This window comes from Hyposmocoma kahamanoa, unplaced genomic scaffold (genome assembly GCF_003589595.1).
Source record: "Hyposmocoma kahamanoa isolate Upper Pololo Valley unplaced genomic scaffold, ASM358959v1 180, whole genome shotgun sequence".
Taxonomy (NCBI): Eukaryota; Metazoa; Arthropoda; class Insecta; order Lepidoptera; family Cosmopterigidae; genus Hyposmocoma; species Hyposmocoma kahamanoa.
Genome location: NW_020653711.1, coordinates 1,914,954 through 1,932,291, shown reverse-complemented (window position 1 = coordinate 1,932,291; position 17,338 = coordinate 1,914,954). Strand labels below are relative to the sequence as shown.

The 17,338-nt window shown below is 37.2% G+C and overlaps 1 protein-coding gene across 2 annotated transcripts; it reads left to right on the top strand.

The window, feature by feature from the left end:
* LOC113226001 (protein ABHD18) lies at window positions 1-15,774 on the top strand. Of its 2 annotated transcripts, XM_026458501.1 has the most exons (11): window positions 1-107; window positions 253-337; window positions 1,112-1,291; window positions 2,732-2,844; window positions 4,169-4,307; window positions 5,239-5,328; window positions 8,878-9,418; window positions 9,973-10,152; window positions 11,892-12,107; window positions 13,305-13,440; window positions 14,397-15,774. In XM_026458501.1, exons 1-11 carry the CDS (start codon window positions 16-18, stop codon window positions 14,461-14,463), a joined length of 1,839 nt encoding a protein of 612 aa, XP_026314286.1. In that variant the 5' UTR covers window positions 1-15; the 3' UTR covers window positions 14,464-15,774. The 2 variants fall into 2 exon arrangements, 1 of the variants encoding a protein (XP_026314286.1); XR_003310058.1 differs by lacking the exon at window positions 14,397-15,774 and having other exon boundaries at window positions 11,864-12,107; window positions 13,305-13,433.
* The last annotated feature ends 1,564 nt before the right edge of the window (window positions 15,775-17,338 follow it).

Sequence of the window (17,338 nt, the reverse complement as noted above, 5' to 3'; positions counted from 1 at the left end):
GCCCATTTTACGAAAATGTCCGCCAGTCGACTCGACGCTGTGTACCGGAGTATTCTTTTGACCAAGTTTTTTACTAAAGGATGGGGTAAACCGGAAAATTTGAAAAGGTAACTAAGTTTATAAACCCTATACCTAACGTCCTTCTTATAAAAGCTGTTTACTTCTTTAAAGAATTTTAAAATTCTTTGTTTAGGTTATGTAGCATTTAGTCCTGCAGAGTTGTTTATGTAACCACAATATTGTTGCTTTCAGGTTATTTGAGTTCCGTAAGGTGGTATCGAACCGCGATGAATGCTACAAACTTATTGAAAGAGACTACCCGGTCACTATCACAAAAGTAAGTTTCAGTCAAAAGAATTTTCTGGAACCTTATTCCAGAAGATTGATGATGCAAAAGTTGATTTTAGCCATGACCTATTAACGCTCTTGGAATGTGTAACAGATTTTGTAATAATAATATGTGTGAGATGTTTAGGTCAGTTTGAAACATTTCACAGTTTGAGATATAAATTCCAGATGCAACAAAGTGAACACTATGCATCGACTAAATTCTTCTGACGTTAATAGAAAAGTAGTATACTTATTGATATGCTGTATAAAAATACAGCATCACAGAGAAATAGACTAAAATTATTAATAGAAAATTGTCTTTACTTATAAGTCACATATTGCAAAAATTAAAAAATGTACCCTAAATTGTAGTATAATTGTTTAAAAACGTTATTCCTATTGGTAATTGAAAATTTTCCTTGTAGTTTCTTTTCAGTACACCTTCAAAACATTTTGTTAAAAAATTGCAGAAACCAAAATGTCTCAGAAGTACCTTAAAAGAAGGAAAATAAACTGTAAATGGTACATATGGGAAAAACTCGTTTAAACAATTGATAACATGAGTGGCTCATTGATTAGAACAGTTCCTGCTAGATGAGGAGGTCTTACCTACGATCTCCAGTGAGGGAGTTGTCTCTGGTTTGAATGCTCTTGGAGTGATCACATTACTCCGAAAGTCTAGAACAGAGAGCTCTTTGGTTTCAGAGCAGATAAATATGATTATCTGGTACAAAAAAAACACTTTTATATCTATGTATATCCAACTGAAAAATATGTTCAGGAACAAAACCTGTCAGACTGCAAGCTCCTAGAAGGATACTTCACAACACCTCTGGAGCGATATCTCCCTGGTATTGTTCCGGAAATTGCGCAGAAGGCGCACTTCCAAACTCTGATGCCTTTACACTGGCCTGAGAACTGCAAACCCATGTGCTTGCATTTAGCTGGCACAGGAGATCATGTAAGTTATCATCTAACAGTAAATATATTATTTATTTTTGTATAATATGTATTTGTGCATATATGTTTCTGCTTTTCCACGTCTTCGTGTGCATTTTTCATGTGAGTTCTGTATGAAAATAATTGTATTTATTCTGTCGGTAACCAAATTCAAAATTGTGGTAATCAAAGTTTTTTCAATATCTAGTTAATCAAATCGCAATTAATGTATTTTTGTTACCATGCAAAACAAACTCATGGGTTAAATATGCATAGAGGTCCTTGAAGGTTTTCTACTCTTTAAAGAGAGTACGTAAACATACTTTACTATTAAGGCATCATCATTTAATGTTAACACTTGCTTACACCCTAGCCTTTAGGTCGATGTGGGCTCTGTTTTTCTAACAATCAACAGGCAATGTTAATAAAAGGCTTATCCAAACAAGGTTAATCCAAATGGATCAAACTTGTTTTAATTAATGTTTAAATAAAAATCCATTATTTCTTAATCAAAATAAATAACTACTGAATTAAATAAAGGCATTGTGTTATAAATACTCGAATATATTATGGTAAGAATCTATATTACACTCCTTTCTCCAAAACAAACAATCTGATAAGAGCACACGTAACAAGATACATGATTCATTACAATGTTAAACTTGTGTACTGGAGCAATTTCATTGCGTCAAATGATGATAAATAAAATGAAACGTGATTTCTTTCTGTCACCAATGACGCAAGAAGGATTTGGCAAAACTCCAGTTTTTTCTACCTATAGTATATAAATTACTATTTCAATTCAAACTTGACGTCATTAGGTATAAAACTATTTGGCATTGACATGACGTCAAGTCTAAATTGCATAGTTGTTTGCCCTTAGTTAAAATCAATATAAGTACGAAATCTTTGTGGACTGCATGAACAAAATAATATGATTATTTTCGTAGATGAAGATGTTTAACACCATTTTCCAGCACTGACTAACAACATCTATCGCGTATCGCGTACGCGCAGGTAGGACTGATCACGAGTCGCTCGCTAGCGCTGGCCTCTTGCTTTGCATTGGATTTCTTTGTGTTGCGTGAGTTTGATATCTAGCAAGCTTGATATTTCCACGCAAGCAACAAGGAACGTTTGCGGAGGACAGCACCACTGGCCAATCACACAGCAGCAGCCGGTTCAAGAGTGTCGACAACCCAAACAAAGGCAAGCCGCCGCGCATGCGCGCAAGTCTCCGCAACGCATAGCGGAAGACTCGTGAACGCCTTTGCGCGGAAGTCAGATTTCTACGTCATGTACCCAGAAAACGCAACCAAGCGAAAAACGCAAAGAATCGTGAACCCGGCTATCGAATACCATACAAAATAAATATCATGGTAGTAGAACATAAGAATATTCAATGTTACAACAGTTAAATTTCCAATTTTGAATTTGAATTATCAATTCTTGACTTTTGCAGTTCTTTTGGCGACGGCGGAATCTTATGGTGAAGCCGCTGCTGAAGGAAGCGCGAATCGGCGGCATCATCCTGGAGAACCCCTTCTACGGACTACGGAAACCTACAGATCAGGTGTTGGTACTAGATTCATAATTCAAATAGTACTAAGTAAGAAAAAGAAATTAGTACGTCACTAAACGTGAAATTTCATATTTAAATATTGTTTAATATAATGTTTTTATTGAATTGATATTCAATTATTTTTATGTGAAATTACTCCACTAGTTTGTTAGAATTATTAATACAAAGATCAAACACTCAGAAAAAAAGTCAAAAAACCAAATACAAAGATACGACTCAAGCACATAGAAAAATTCGTGAGGTCCACTGGTTGGTTCTGTGGCTTAGTTGGTATAGCGTCTGGCACGGTATGCTAGAAGACGTCGGTTCGAATCCGAATGGAAGGAATTTTTTCTGAGTTTTGTTTTATAATTTTGATAAAAATTGCTGTGGGTAGAGAGAGAGATTTTGAAGTTCGGGTGAGACACCTATGCCCAGAAATCCCTCTGCTAACACTATTGCAGGCTAATTAAGATATTAAGAGTACCATTGTTACAAAATTTTCGGTATCACCTTGATATAGTTACCTAACTTTTTTGTTACAAAATTAATGAATGAAATATTCCTTATTGCACATAAAATTACAGTGGCAACACACAACAGTAATTTGACGTAACAGGCCTTATTGCTATGTAGCAATTTATTTCAGACGACACTAACACGACACATTTGGTTAAAAATAATGATTTATGAAAAATTGTTGAAACTAGAGACGTACATGTGAAAGGGGTGCAACTAAAAAATATCTTCTTTAATGCACTTTTTTACATTATGTAGGCAGCAAACAAGCACACTGCCCGCCTGATGGAAAGCCTTCTGAAACCCCTTTTGAAGGACTCCATGCTTTATTCCTGCGGGAAAACCCCGACAGGGAGTTCATTCCACAACCTAATAAATTGTACATGGGAGAAAGCTCCTCTGAATCCGTACAGTACGAGATCGACTCGGTTCCAGAGTGTGAGGATAGACTCCCTGCCGGCGGCGAGTGTTGGACAGATATAGGGAGGCAAAGTCGCTTCTTCAAGACAGTGGGTCAATATCGTAAAAAGCACTACATAATAAATACTAATATAAACATATATTATATCATATATTATAGATAATATGAATACATAACAATAATTAATAAAACAGACTGAAAACAATTTGGTGATCTGTGTGTTCTGAGTAATGTCTCATAGTAAATTTTGCTGCTATAATACTCATAGTTGTGGGAAATTTCTAATATAACCATACAATAAGACCAGATAATTGCTGTTCATTGTCTGACCAAGAAAAATTCATTGATTTTGGGATGTCTAGTTAATACAAACTTGTCACGCGGATACAATATTGCAGTCGTTCTTCTCTCCACAACGTGTCGGACATATTCGTGATGGGCGGGTGCTTGATCCTGGAGTCGCTTGTGCTGTTCCACTGGTGCGAACGCAACGGCCTCGGCCCATTAGGCGTCACCGGCCTCTCCATGGGTGGACATGTGTGTACTTCATTCACTTGTCGACTGATTTTTGGTTATAAGTCATATTAGTTACCCTATATAGCACTGCTATTGCAATAGCGTTGTAACTCAAAATATGTGAAATTTACTATTATATCATTATTGAACGTAAAATTTTATTCTCTACACGTCAAAAAAACCGTCGTTAGAATATTGTAAGAAACAATCAAAAGATATCTACTTAACTGAAAATGAGACACTGTATGTGAGCTAGCCTGCCCAAAATAATCCATATTCAAAAGTATGACATTATTGTTTACATTTTATTTTTAAATATATTTGGGAAATTATTTGTGTCTATGGAATTAGTTTTTCATTGATTCTGAGAAAGTCCACTTTTGAGTTAATACACTATTGTATTAACAGTCCGAATATGAACTATATATAAGTACATAACTGGGTACAGAACAGTCGCAATGGGAGAGTATGGGCTGTAGTTCCCACGCGTGTCCAGTGCGCATTTGGAAATGTGCGCAGGTTTCCTCACAATGTTTTCTGAAAAGCTCATGGTAACTTTCAAATTAAATTTCGCATATAAATTGCAAAAAGGTTACGAGGTCCAAGCCCTTGCTCGAACCCACGACCCTCTGCTTGATAGCCGTTAGGTCAAACAACAGGCTACCACGGCTTTCAGGGATTGTTCTTTAGTAAATTAAAAAGAAGGTATTTAAATTATGACCTCTGTAAATATAGTTCAGAATAGGGTTTTTTTACTTTAAAATAATAATAAAAAAAATATTCGTAACTTAGATCCGGAAAAAACCGTTTCATTTTCAATAAGAGAAAAATAAATATAAATTTAAAAAAAACAGCCAGTACGTATTACTTTTGTTTCGGCTGCTGATTAATATGTGACTGTTACAAATTGTGGAGAGAATAAAGAATTTTATAATTTACTTACATGCTACAGATGGCGTCACTCGCAGCCACAAACTGGCCGAAGCCGCTTGTTCTGGTCCCTTGCCTGTCTTGGTCGACTGCTTCCGCTGTATTCTTGCAGGTAACCGCAAGTCCTATTTTTACTTTTTGTACCTTTTTTTTCTCGAAATGTTCGATTTTTTTTTCTAACTACTTAAAATTAGAAAATACTTTCTATGTTTCAACTTAATTTAGAGTAAGTCGTTAAAATTTGTTGTATGTGACATCCCAAAAAAGTAACAACCACACGAATGACATGGTCTCAAACTAGGCAATTCCCGGTACTACGACTACAACAAAATGAACCGAAGCACTGGTCATAACACCCAGACCAGAAATAATTTAGAAAGCAACAAGCCAAAAGGGAAATTCGTAAGATCTGCTGACTCGGTTTGGAGCTCAGTTGGTAAGAGCGGTAGCCCCGGTGTGGCAACAGACGCTGGTTCGAAGCTAGTCAGATCGAAGAAAATTTTCTTTCTATTGTTCTATCTTCAGAAATATGTATATTAATGTCATGGTAATAAAAACATCATGATATTCAATAAAATAAATATAACTTACGAAAGTTGGTCTCCCTAAATTGGTCCTATCGAAAACCGAACCCGAGACGTTAAAGGCTGTGCCACCGAGGTAGACAATTTAGTGTATTTTCTGATGTTTGTGTTACTTGCCTGTGTTCAAATTGTTATTATTTTTACAACCGTGCGTTTATAAATTTTCTAATGCAGAACGTCAGTTTACGGAGAGTCGTACAGTATCAGGTCGTATATATTACACATCGGGAAAACTCAGAATCCACGAATATATCCGAACCATCGAGTATATAACCAGAAATAAAGACGAACTGTCATTTAATTTGTTCTGCCAAATCATTACGGTGACAACTGCGCTCAGATTAGCCAGCCCGGGGTGTCGTCAATTGATTCACTTCAAATCGACCAGTTTAACTTGTGCTTTGCTACAATGGACGAAAATTGAAACCACATTCCATCGGTAATTAATACCGATAAAATGTGATTCCATTTGTTTTGTAATTAGTTTTGCTGTTTTTCCCACAACACCGAATGGAACAGCCTCCCATTGTTAGAAATATTATCTTTATTACAATAAATACAGAACGTTTTTGGAATATACGGAGAAGTACACACAGGTCAGTTGTTGGCGTTGTACTATTTCAGCTGTCTAATTTGTGATTACAGCGCAAACGAGAGATGATATTTAAAAGTGATATTAGGCCCACTTGCCTGATGAGTTACCAGGGATGGATGACCCTCATTTCGTCTCTATTTCTGGGTATATACTCGATGATCCGAACGCTGTTGTCGCGTCTATACATCGTGTTATTCGCTGATGTATTTATCGACAAATGCGCTGCAAATTATTAAATCCCTCAATTTCGATCACTGGTCATTACAAGACGAGGGACAGGCGCGCACACATACAAGCCGACTGCTACGTTTATATGCAGTCACACTACTGTCTTATTATGTAATGATACTAGCGAGAGTTCAGAATTCCATGTGTAATGTTGTGCCGTTCGCATAAAAATCGCAAAAACAAAATTACAAATACGGAAGATACTTGTATACTGTATACTGGTTACTTAATATAAATGGTCTAGTCCTACTTTTTAATTTATTTTAACAAGTTTAATTACCTACTCCCTGTTACTTAGTAAGTAAACACATTTATTACTGTTATTACAAATACAACCAGAAATTCTCCCGTCAACACACAAATCCCAGTACATAATGCAAATTCCAGCTCCCACTTAATATCTTTATACTATGCTTTTACTTATTATTTACGTGTACTTTTTTTTATAATATCATGTGACGAGGCGATCTCGTCGTGCGCCTAAAGGTAAGCTACACGGCTGTCCATAACAGTTGCAGTGCCACTCAGAGCTTTAAATCGCAAAGATCTGAGGGGCACTGCTACTGCGCCCGTCACCCTTGGACATAAGTTGACCAGTCCCATTTGCCTGCCATTCATGTCATCGAGTATAGACCACCAGAAGCAGAGACGAAATAAGGGCCATCCATCCCTGGCAACTCATCAGGCAAATGAGCCTTATAGCACTTTTAAATATCAACTCGTTTGCGCTGAAATCACAAATTACAGCGCCAACAACTGACCTGTGTGTACGTCTCCGTGTTTTCCAAAAATATTCTGTATTTATTGTAATAAAGATAATATCTATAACATTTCATCGGTAATTAAGTACTAAATATGTATTTTTTCAATCTTCGTCCATTATAGCAAAGCTCAAGTTAAACTGGTGATTTTTGAAGTGAAACAATTTACGACACCCGTCAATTGTTTCGAATTCGGGCTGGCCAATTGAAACGCAGTTGCCACCGTGGTGATTTGGCAGAATAGTTTTCAAACAAATTAAATTACATTTCGTCTCTATTTTTGGTTATACAGGCTGTATATTTGAAAGTGAGACATTCATATTCATACATCATTCATAAATGTCATAGTAAATCATGTTACAACTTAACATAGACTAAAATAAAATTAGGATATTGGATAGAACAAAAAATAAATCAACAAATGTGTTTTGAAGTGTACATAGGAATAAACAGTTTTCCTTTACGCTTGATTTCGAGTGCAATGGGAATACTACCAAGCGAGATCCGAGTGAGACAGAAACAATAACAATGATTTCACATTTACGTTTTAGCTTATGTTAATTATTTTTTACTTGAACTATCATCGAAATGTTTTACGTACTAAAAAAGATAAGTTTATGATTTAGTAACTAGTTATCATTTAATAAGAATTGAGGTTTTTTGCTTAGTTACAAATATGAAATCAAATTATTTACAATGATTGATTTTTTAGTTATTTATAGTTTATTTACACTTACGTGGTACGGAGCAAGTGTTCAAAATGCCCACCGTTTTCTACAATGCATAGTCTAGCACGGCATAGTAAATTTTGTTTTAAATTGTGCAACACAAACACATTTCGTCTCACAGTATAAAATGCTGAGATAATCCTCTCACGCAACATTTCGACACTGTTCACATCCTCCGCGTATACTCCGATTTGGGAATATTTCAATAGCTTGCCTCACACTATCACCACTTATTGCGTAAAGTCGCACCATCTCAGTCAATTCGACGTTAGAATACATATCCATTTTGCGGCGATCGGGCGACCGGAAGTAGAAATAATTTACGTGTCTTCGTTAGATCGTGCACTGAGCAATTTCGCGTATGCGCCCGCGCCCACACCCCGACCTGTGCTTTGTTTTTCGCCGCCGTGCCGCCACAAGCCGCTGCTTCGGAGCAGCAATAGTGATGTGCATAGATTTCGATAACTAATGTTGTTCTCAAGTAAGAGTCGACAAAAAAAATTAAAAAAATATTTTTTGTAAAGTTTAAGTTCATTAGTTTATTATTTCTTTGGGTTCAGAATCAGGAATATAACGCACTCTATAAGTATGTCCCACTTTCAAATGTACAGCCAGTATACTCGATGCTGTAATTTCACCGTCACCTCACCGGCAGAAATAGGCAAGGTGGTAGGACTTCCCTGGACGAACTCTTTCACAAGTAGCTCTACTGCTACTAAATTACCTGTTACTTATTTTTACTTATTTTATTTAATATTTTTTTAGGGAGTTATGTCCCAATCGATTAACTGGGATCTCTTAGAAGACCAGTATCTCTCAGACGGCATATATAGAGAGAAACTATCAAAAATGGTCACCATAGTTGACGAGGCATTCCTAGCAGGCCGGAAATTCGCACGCACGTACTCAGAAAAAATATTAAACCAACTACACACAGTTGCTAGTCCAGTTACAATTAAGAAAGAAACAAATATGAACAGTCCAAACAACGAATTGAACAAACCTGCCAAAGATACAGTCACTAGTAAAGAAATAGAAGTCACAGATAGTAAAAACGAAATTATAGACGTAAGCAAACAAGTACAAGAGTTGCAAACTCATAAAGCTGTACAAACAGAATCCTTCGCGCATATAGAACATTTGGACGAAGAACTGAAGCTATTGTTAGAGGAGAACAAAATTAGTAAATCGTTGTATGATAAATTGACATCGAACGAGAAATTTGTACTGGAGCCGTATGATATAGATGAAATTAACAAATTAACCAAATTGCAGTTAAAAGAAGTTCTTCTTAAATGCAAAGTTGGTAAGTGAATTGACATTTTCAATTCTTCTTCTTATCGTATTGGTGGCGTACATTATTATGCTTGCCGTCGTGGCGAAAGGATTTCTCAATCGGCGTAACCTACTCGTGGTGTAGCGGTTATAAAAACGTAAGAACTTATAGATAGACTAGCTGGTGCCCGTATCGCAAGAAATAACAAATTCTGGATTGTTAATATAATTTAAACCCTGTTGGCCTATCGTCGAAAGTTCGTCACATTGCAAGTTACAACGTTTTGACATTATATTGAAATTTCAATCAATTCGCTGACATCTAGCAATTAATTTCTGAACGATGACGATTTGGAGTTATTAATTTAGTTCTCCAAAAAAGAAAAGAAGAAAAGAAGCGACCATATTGCAGGGATAGAAACTTTATATTACTATCGTTTCTTGTAATAAAAAAATTATTTCGATAACCAGAAAATTAAAAAAAATAGTTTCATTTCCTATGTATAACAATCACGAAAACCTAAAAACTCGGTAAAAAGAATATTTGTTTGAGTGTTTTCTAACCAATAGTACAACTTCTTTTAGCCGACATCAAAAGAGACAGAGATCAACACAATCAAAATACTCAATTAGACACACCAAGTGAAATCTCGCACCCGAAAGAACCCAAGCCAGAAACCATTATCACAGAAGACAAATCGCCTCCTCCACCTAAAGTTGTACAGAAAGATAACATTTTAGTAATAAAACCTCCAGATGATCAAGGTGAGTCAACTATAATCATAGTTATTTCTTAATGCTAAACGTTGACCGGCTGAGTGACGCACGTATGTCTTTTTTTATAATGGCCGTGTGCAGCCACTAGTGGTTGCGACTGGTGGCCGCGTCTGGTGGTTTGACTCAGCCACTAGTGGTCGCATTTACTGGCCGCGAGTAGTGGCTTGACTCAGCCACTGGTGATCGCATTTAATGGCTTGACTCAGCCACTAGTGGTCGCATTTACTGGCCGCGAGTAGTGGCTTGACTCAGCCACTGGTGATCGCATTTAGTGGCTTGACTCAGCCACTGCTGGTCGCATTTAGTGGCCGCGAGTAGTGGCTTGACTCAGCCACTGGTGATCGCATTTAGTGGCTTGACTCAGCCACTAGTGGTCGCATTTAGTGGCCGCGACTAATGGCTTGACTCAGCCACTAGTGTTCGCATTTAGTGGCCGCGAGCAGTGGCTTTACTCAGCCACTACTGGTCGCATTTAGTGGCCGCAAGTAGTAGCTTGACTCAGCCATTAGTGGTCGCATTTACTGTCCGCGACTAGTGGTTTGAGTCAGCCACTAGTGATCGCATTTAGTGGCTTGACTCAGCCACTAGTGGTCGCATTTACTGACCGCAAGTAGTGGCTTGACTCAGCCACTAGTGGACGCATTTACTGGCCGCGAGTAATGACTTGACTCAGCCACTAGTGGTCGCATTTAGTGGCCGCGAGCAATGGCTTTACTAAGCCACTGCTGGTCGCATTTAGTGGCCGCGAGTAGTGGCTTGACTCAACCACTGGTGATCACATTTCCGCGGCGGTGACTCGACGAAAAATTGCCGAGCAAAAATGCGACTTAAGTACGTGAGTCATCCGTTAATATAGTTGATATATTACAGTATGACATAATAGAAGTTTTCCATTGTTCAGAGCAGTCAACATTCGCTGTGTAATTAACGGTGTACTGAAAATGTGTTTTTTTTTTAATAATGCCTACCAAATGATGATGGGACAAACAAGTTGTGCGCTCGATGGTAAGCTACACGCCTGTCCATAACGGTTGCAGTGCCTCTCCAAGTTTTAAATCGCAAAGATTTGAGGGGCTCTGTCACTGCGCCCGTCACTTTGAGACATAAGTTGACAAGTCTGATGTGCCTGTAATTTCACCAGTTTTTTGTCTCTGTGTAATGACTACATACGTGGTACAAATATAGTTCATATTTGTCCAACAAACCATTTGAAAGTTTTGTCTCGCACGGCCGGCAGACGTTTAGCTGTAGACGGGCCCTTGTTGAGTTTATTGTATACAAGCTGTCGCACGTCTATATGACACGGAGAGAAAGTAGTTTAAATATTGTAATTAAAATAATAATTTTTTTTTTTGTTTAATATATTATAATTAAAATACCTGATTTTTTATAGCAAACTATCTTTAAAAGTTATTGAATTTCAAGATTGATTGAATAAAAATTACACAAAATTTATAAAGACAGTTTTGTATCTGGAATTAAAAATAACAATTACTTGCCTTCAAAAAACTTCAGGCGCTCTGAATTTAAAAAAATAGACACGCAGACGTCTCACGGCATTTAATAATAATAATATATATATATATATATGTTTTGTGGGAATCGGATGCTCAAAATACATAGTATAAATTACGCACGGCGACGTGCGTGCGGCTGATTTTGTTTTTTGTTACCTTGGCCTGCGCACTGGTCGTGTTAGATCTACGGACTTTCAAATACAACCGCAGTGGCAACAACAAAAAAAGAATGGAGATGGAACATGACAGATCTAAGGCCAGACTTCTGGGTGAATATACCGTTTCTGCGAAGCAGTGGGAAGAAGATAGACATAAGCAAAATACATTGGCGGGACAGAGAAACGCTGCAGTTCATGAGAGGCATAATGGATGAATGCACACATTTGAGCAACTTCTCTATACCGTATGATACTTCTTTAATTATTGGTAAGCGTTTTTTTTTTGTTATGTTTAGGTTAGATTTTAGTAATTATAACTTTTTTATGAAAACCAAATCGATCTCAAAAATTATCTGAATTACATATATTTGCGAAGTTTTATTGAAATAGGTTTACGGAAAGTGGGTGAAATCCAATAAACCGGATACATTCTCTAATTTCCTACACTTGAAAGTAAAATATTTACTTTATGAGACCACTAATGAGGTACCCCCTTTTCGAACAAAAAAGAATAATCGAAATCGGCTCACAAATACCTGAGCAATCGCGTAACACACACAAAAAAATACAGTCAAATTGAGAACCTCCTTTTTTGAAGTCAGTTAAAAATTCATTTCTGTAAAATTAGTAACTCACAATTTAACTTATCGATTTGTCGAAATTTGCATAATTTGATTTTTTCCAAAACCATAAGCTAAGCTACCAGTATAAAAAAGCCGTTTAAACCCAATACAGATCTGCAATACACACAGAAAAATGCGTAAGATTGTTGACTCTATCTGTACCTCAGTTGATAAGAGCGGTTACCCCGGTTTGACAAACAGACACTGGTTCGAGACCAATCGTAATTTTTCTGTGCGTTGCATCTTTGTATCAATATGTAATATGGAACAAAAGTTGTTGTTAATGATATTAGTAATATACATAGCAAAGCAACACAATAATTATAATAAAGCGTAATAATAATAATCTGTATTTGTACAGCATCTATTGTTGTTTAAACTTTGGTAAAACCCTCAGTTATAACCTGCTGTTATCGATTTTAATAGACCAAATGACCAAATAAAATCTTACCATGATTGATTGGTCCCTTTCCGCAGCCCAGAGAACACGTGAGGGCCCATCCCTTTATAAAAGTGCGCATTTGACCTCCCTCTCACCGCTGGAAAGTGACGATAACGTCGACGATGGAATTTCAGATTCACTCTCGCCTTGAAACGGCAGTTATAGCGTTCAGGCAATAGGTCTGCAGGCAGGGAAATCCACTCCATAGCCGTTCGCCATATAAAATGTAACCCCAGGCTAGTCCCATTTTCATCATAGGGGTATGATGAAAATGGGAAAACGTAATACAATCATGCAATTCCATGGCACACTCCTATCTTGTAGAATACCGATAAGCAGGCAACTTTATGGCTGTGTTCAAGGCTCTTAAGGTACTTAAGTAAGTGATTCAATTTTACAGCGGTATGTGCAAAGCATGACGCCTATGTTCCTCGTGACGACGTAGGTACCCTAGAAGAAATCTGGCCCGGTGCAGAGGTGCGCTACGTGGATGCCGGACACGTGTCAGCTTACATATTACACCAATCACTATTTAGGTAAGAAAGTATCAACAAATCAAAACACTTTAGTAGCATTAGAGCCCCCTTGTGAAAGAGTTCGTCCAGGCAAGTTCTGCCACCATAACTATTTCTGCTGCCAAGCAGTAATATGAGCATTACTGCGTTCCTGGTGAAATTACAGGCACATGAGACTTGTTAACTTACGTCTCAGGATGACGAACGCAGTGACAGTGCCCCTCAGATCTTAGCTATTTAAAGTTCTGAGTGGTGTTGCAACTACTACAGACAGGCGTGTCGCTTACCACCAGGCGCACAACTTGTTCGTCCCAACATTCGTGGCCCTTCGTCGTCTATCATCCTTTTGGAACTTTTCATTGCCTCGCTTTGTCTGGCAATTTTAATAAAGGCTGAACAATAATATTTTGCAAGGACAAAAAAAAACAATAAAAATTTGTTTAAATATTTAACAGACTTCAAAAAAAGGAGGAGGTTCTCAATTCGTCTGTTTCTTTTTTTGTAGGTATGTTACGCAATAACTCTGCCATGTGTGAACCAATTTTGATGATTCTTTTTCTGTTGGAAAGAAGGTACCTCAGATGTGGTCCCATTTAAATTTCAAGAAAATATTCCACCTCTAAGGGTGGCAAACTAGAGGATTTCAGTCATTCAGTCAATCAGATGTCAGTTTTTTTAACCGGAGGTTAGGTTATTGTTTACAATACCAAGTGACGAGACGAATAAGTCGTGCGCCTGGTGGTAAGCGACACGCTTTTCCATAACAGTTGCAGTGCCACACAGAACTTTAAGGCACTGCCACTGCGCCCGTCATCCTGAGACTTAAGTGAACAAGTTCCATGTACCTGTAATTTCACCAGCAGCCTTACCCTTCCAAACCGAATCGCAGTAATGCTAACATTACTGCTTGGCGACACAAATATGTAAGGTGGCAGTATTTCTCTGGACGATACTAACTAAATATGTTCATTCTGCAGGTCGTGCATTATAGAAGCATTTGAAAGATCAAAAAAGAAATGGAAAGACGGTAAGCACATCGAATGACGGTCATTAAAACGGATCAACGGTTTTAATATAAGCATATCGATGGTTCCTATTGTCTTAGTCAATGAATATGACCAAACAGCCATATAATTAAACCAATTTAATTAAACCCGAAAATACAAATTACAAAACTGCGCAATGTTAAACAAATATGAGTTGATTGTAAATGTAAGTTTGTGGGCCTGTAACTTGTCTTCAGCACCTCCTTTTTAAAGTATAGAAAACGGGTTGAAGCTTATAGTGATAATAAATTTAAATACGTAAATCTGTTCGTTTAAAAATTTTAATGGTGTTCATATACAATGCTAATATAACTTGACACGCATTGTACAGTGAAGTTGGGTAATTTTTGGGTAGTTTACTCAGGTTTGTACAGATATTAAAATAAAAATGTATTGGTCTGAATAGGTTTTATTGATTAACGAGTGCCCTTTTATGCCGAAATTTAGAATAATTTAACTAAAAAGACGAATTAGAAAAAAAAACTGTTTGAGAAAAATCTGCTTAGGGGGCCGTTCAAATTTACCCTGACTGTTGTATGTCTTTTAACCGAGTTATTTTGGACAGTCCTTTTTCAATGACAATTTAAATTAACTTGAGAAAATTATACTCGTATTTTTAATGAAAAACATATTATCATCATCATGAAACCATTTGTACGTCTCACTGCTGGGTACGGGTCTCCTCTTAGGCGAGGATTTAGGCCATAGTTTGCCACGCTGACCCAATGCGAGTTGGGAACATCACACGTTTTCCGTGGGTTATGAACTTTCTTGGACGTGCCGGTTTCATCACTATGTTTTCCTTTACCGAAAGACAAAGAAGAGATGGTAGAATTGTCACCAATCTCATAGAGATGCAGTAACTTTCAATAATGTGACAGCTGTACGAAGTGCCTTATGATATCGATAGGCCAAATTCTTCATGTTTCAAAATTTTAAAGACCTTCTTCTACTAGCGCCATCACGTCAGAATCAAAAAGTAACTTGTCAGCTTTTACTCAGAATGTTAATAAATACTTAGAATACCGTGAGACAGTAGCGTGCCAATTTCCATCCTATATGAGATCAGGAGCTACAGACCAAAAAAATACCATTGTGTAAAGAGGGAAAAAAATCGTTCGTAACATGTACCAAAATCATACTTCAAATATATTCCATAAAAGGCTAAACGTTAGGTTTTCGACTTAAATGTTTAGAATAGCCCTTGGTATAATAAAGCCACGTGTCAAATTTTAAAAATAATATAAAATACATAAAACAAATCCATTTAAGCATAAAAAAGTAATCTACTAATTTTAAACCTCTCTCCTGAAAAGCTCTCATTTTGCAGATGTGACCTTATTAAACCGAGGGTGCGAATTCTTGAAAATAATTGTGTATTGAGGTAATAAATGAAGTACTAAAGATGTCTTGTGATATTAACTTTTTAGGTGTGGCTCAAAAATCATTGATTTTATTTAAAAGAAATAGATTCAAGAAATAAATCTTGCCTGTTATAAATGTATTATATACATCAAGTGATAAGTATTGTTGTTGTACCTTTTGAAACTGTTTTTCAAAGCAAATTTAAAAAATGAAAACATTAAACCTTTTGTTTCTTGAACTTGGCTCTATTAGGCTCAATTCACATTGCCACGGTACGGAAGCGAAGTTTTGTATTGTACGTAGCATTACTGTTGGGTAATTTTCCAAAAAATTTCAAATAGTGGAATATTTTCGGGTAAAATACAATTCAAAAGCTCATAATTATTATGTTTTAAGTTTTGATATATCTTTTGAAGTTTTATTTAGCCTGAATTTTAAAATAGTTCTAGCGAAAACCAAGTTAGAGAAAAATGAGATTTAAAATGATTGGACAACAGCGAAGAAAACAAGCATCATAAAAGGAAAAAACTCTTTACAATGGCTCCATCGTTACGTTCAGTAGCTTCAACTTTTGACAGTTGCCAACTATCAAGTGTGGAAAAATGTTGGAAAAACATTCAGAAAACATGATTTTTCTAAACGGAAATTTTTCCATGACCCAACGCTACATAGCATAATGAACTTTATTGCGTAACGTACAAATTAGATACGATATGGTAGCTGCAGGTATTCCCGAGACGCTAGACGCGCAACTTGTATTTTGACTCGTATCTAGTTTGTACCTTACACAATTGACATAAACCTATGGTTTCAAACAATCGCAACCATTCGCTCTGTGGCAATGTAATTTGAACCTTATAAAAAACTTCTGATATAACGCTCCGGCCACACAGACACGGTAGCGGGAGCATTCCGGGCCTGGGAATTTTTGTATTGTGTGAGTTCTTATGCACCCTGCCACATTGAAACCGTGTGGCGGGGCGGTCCGGGGCCGAACGCTATGACCAGCAGGTGCGGGCCGGGGCCTGGATTGCCCGTGAGACAGGTGCGGATGCAAAGCCGTATTCCATTAAGCTCTATGAAACCGTCCACACAGAATGGCAGCGGTGGGGGGCTTCACCGGGATTGCTCGTTGTACTTTTTTACACCTCTCGAGTGTGTTTAATTAAGTTTCAATATGAATTTAGCATCTCGCATTGATATCATGCACCTAATTTCTTTTGCGTTCCCTCCGTAACGCCAATAAAAGCAGAAATTCTTGATCTTAATCCGATAGCGATATGATATTTTCTTTAAAATACGTGTGTTACTGCGCGAACTATGCGTGGAAGTCCTGTGTGGCACGCCTCGGTACGCATTCGTTTCCCATAGGTCCGGCCCCGGACCGTGTTTCACGCCGTACCGCGTCTGTGTGGCCTAACCTTAATATACAACTCGAGTGCCATTTATTTTGTTATTTATAACTATGATGATTTTTAAGCAAATAGTTCAGTAATCATATCATCAGA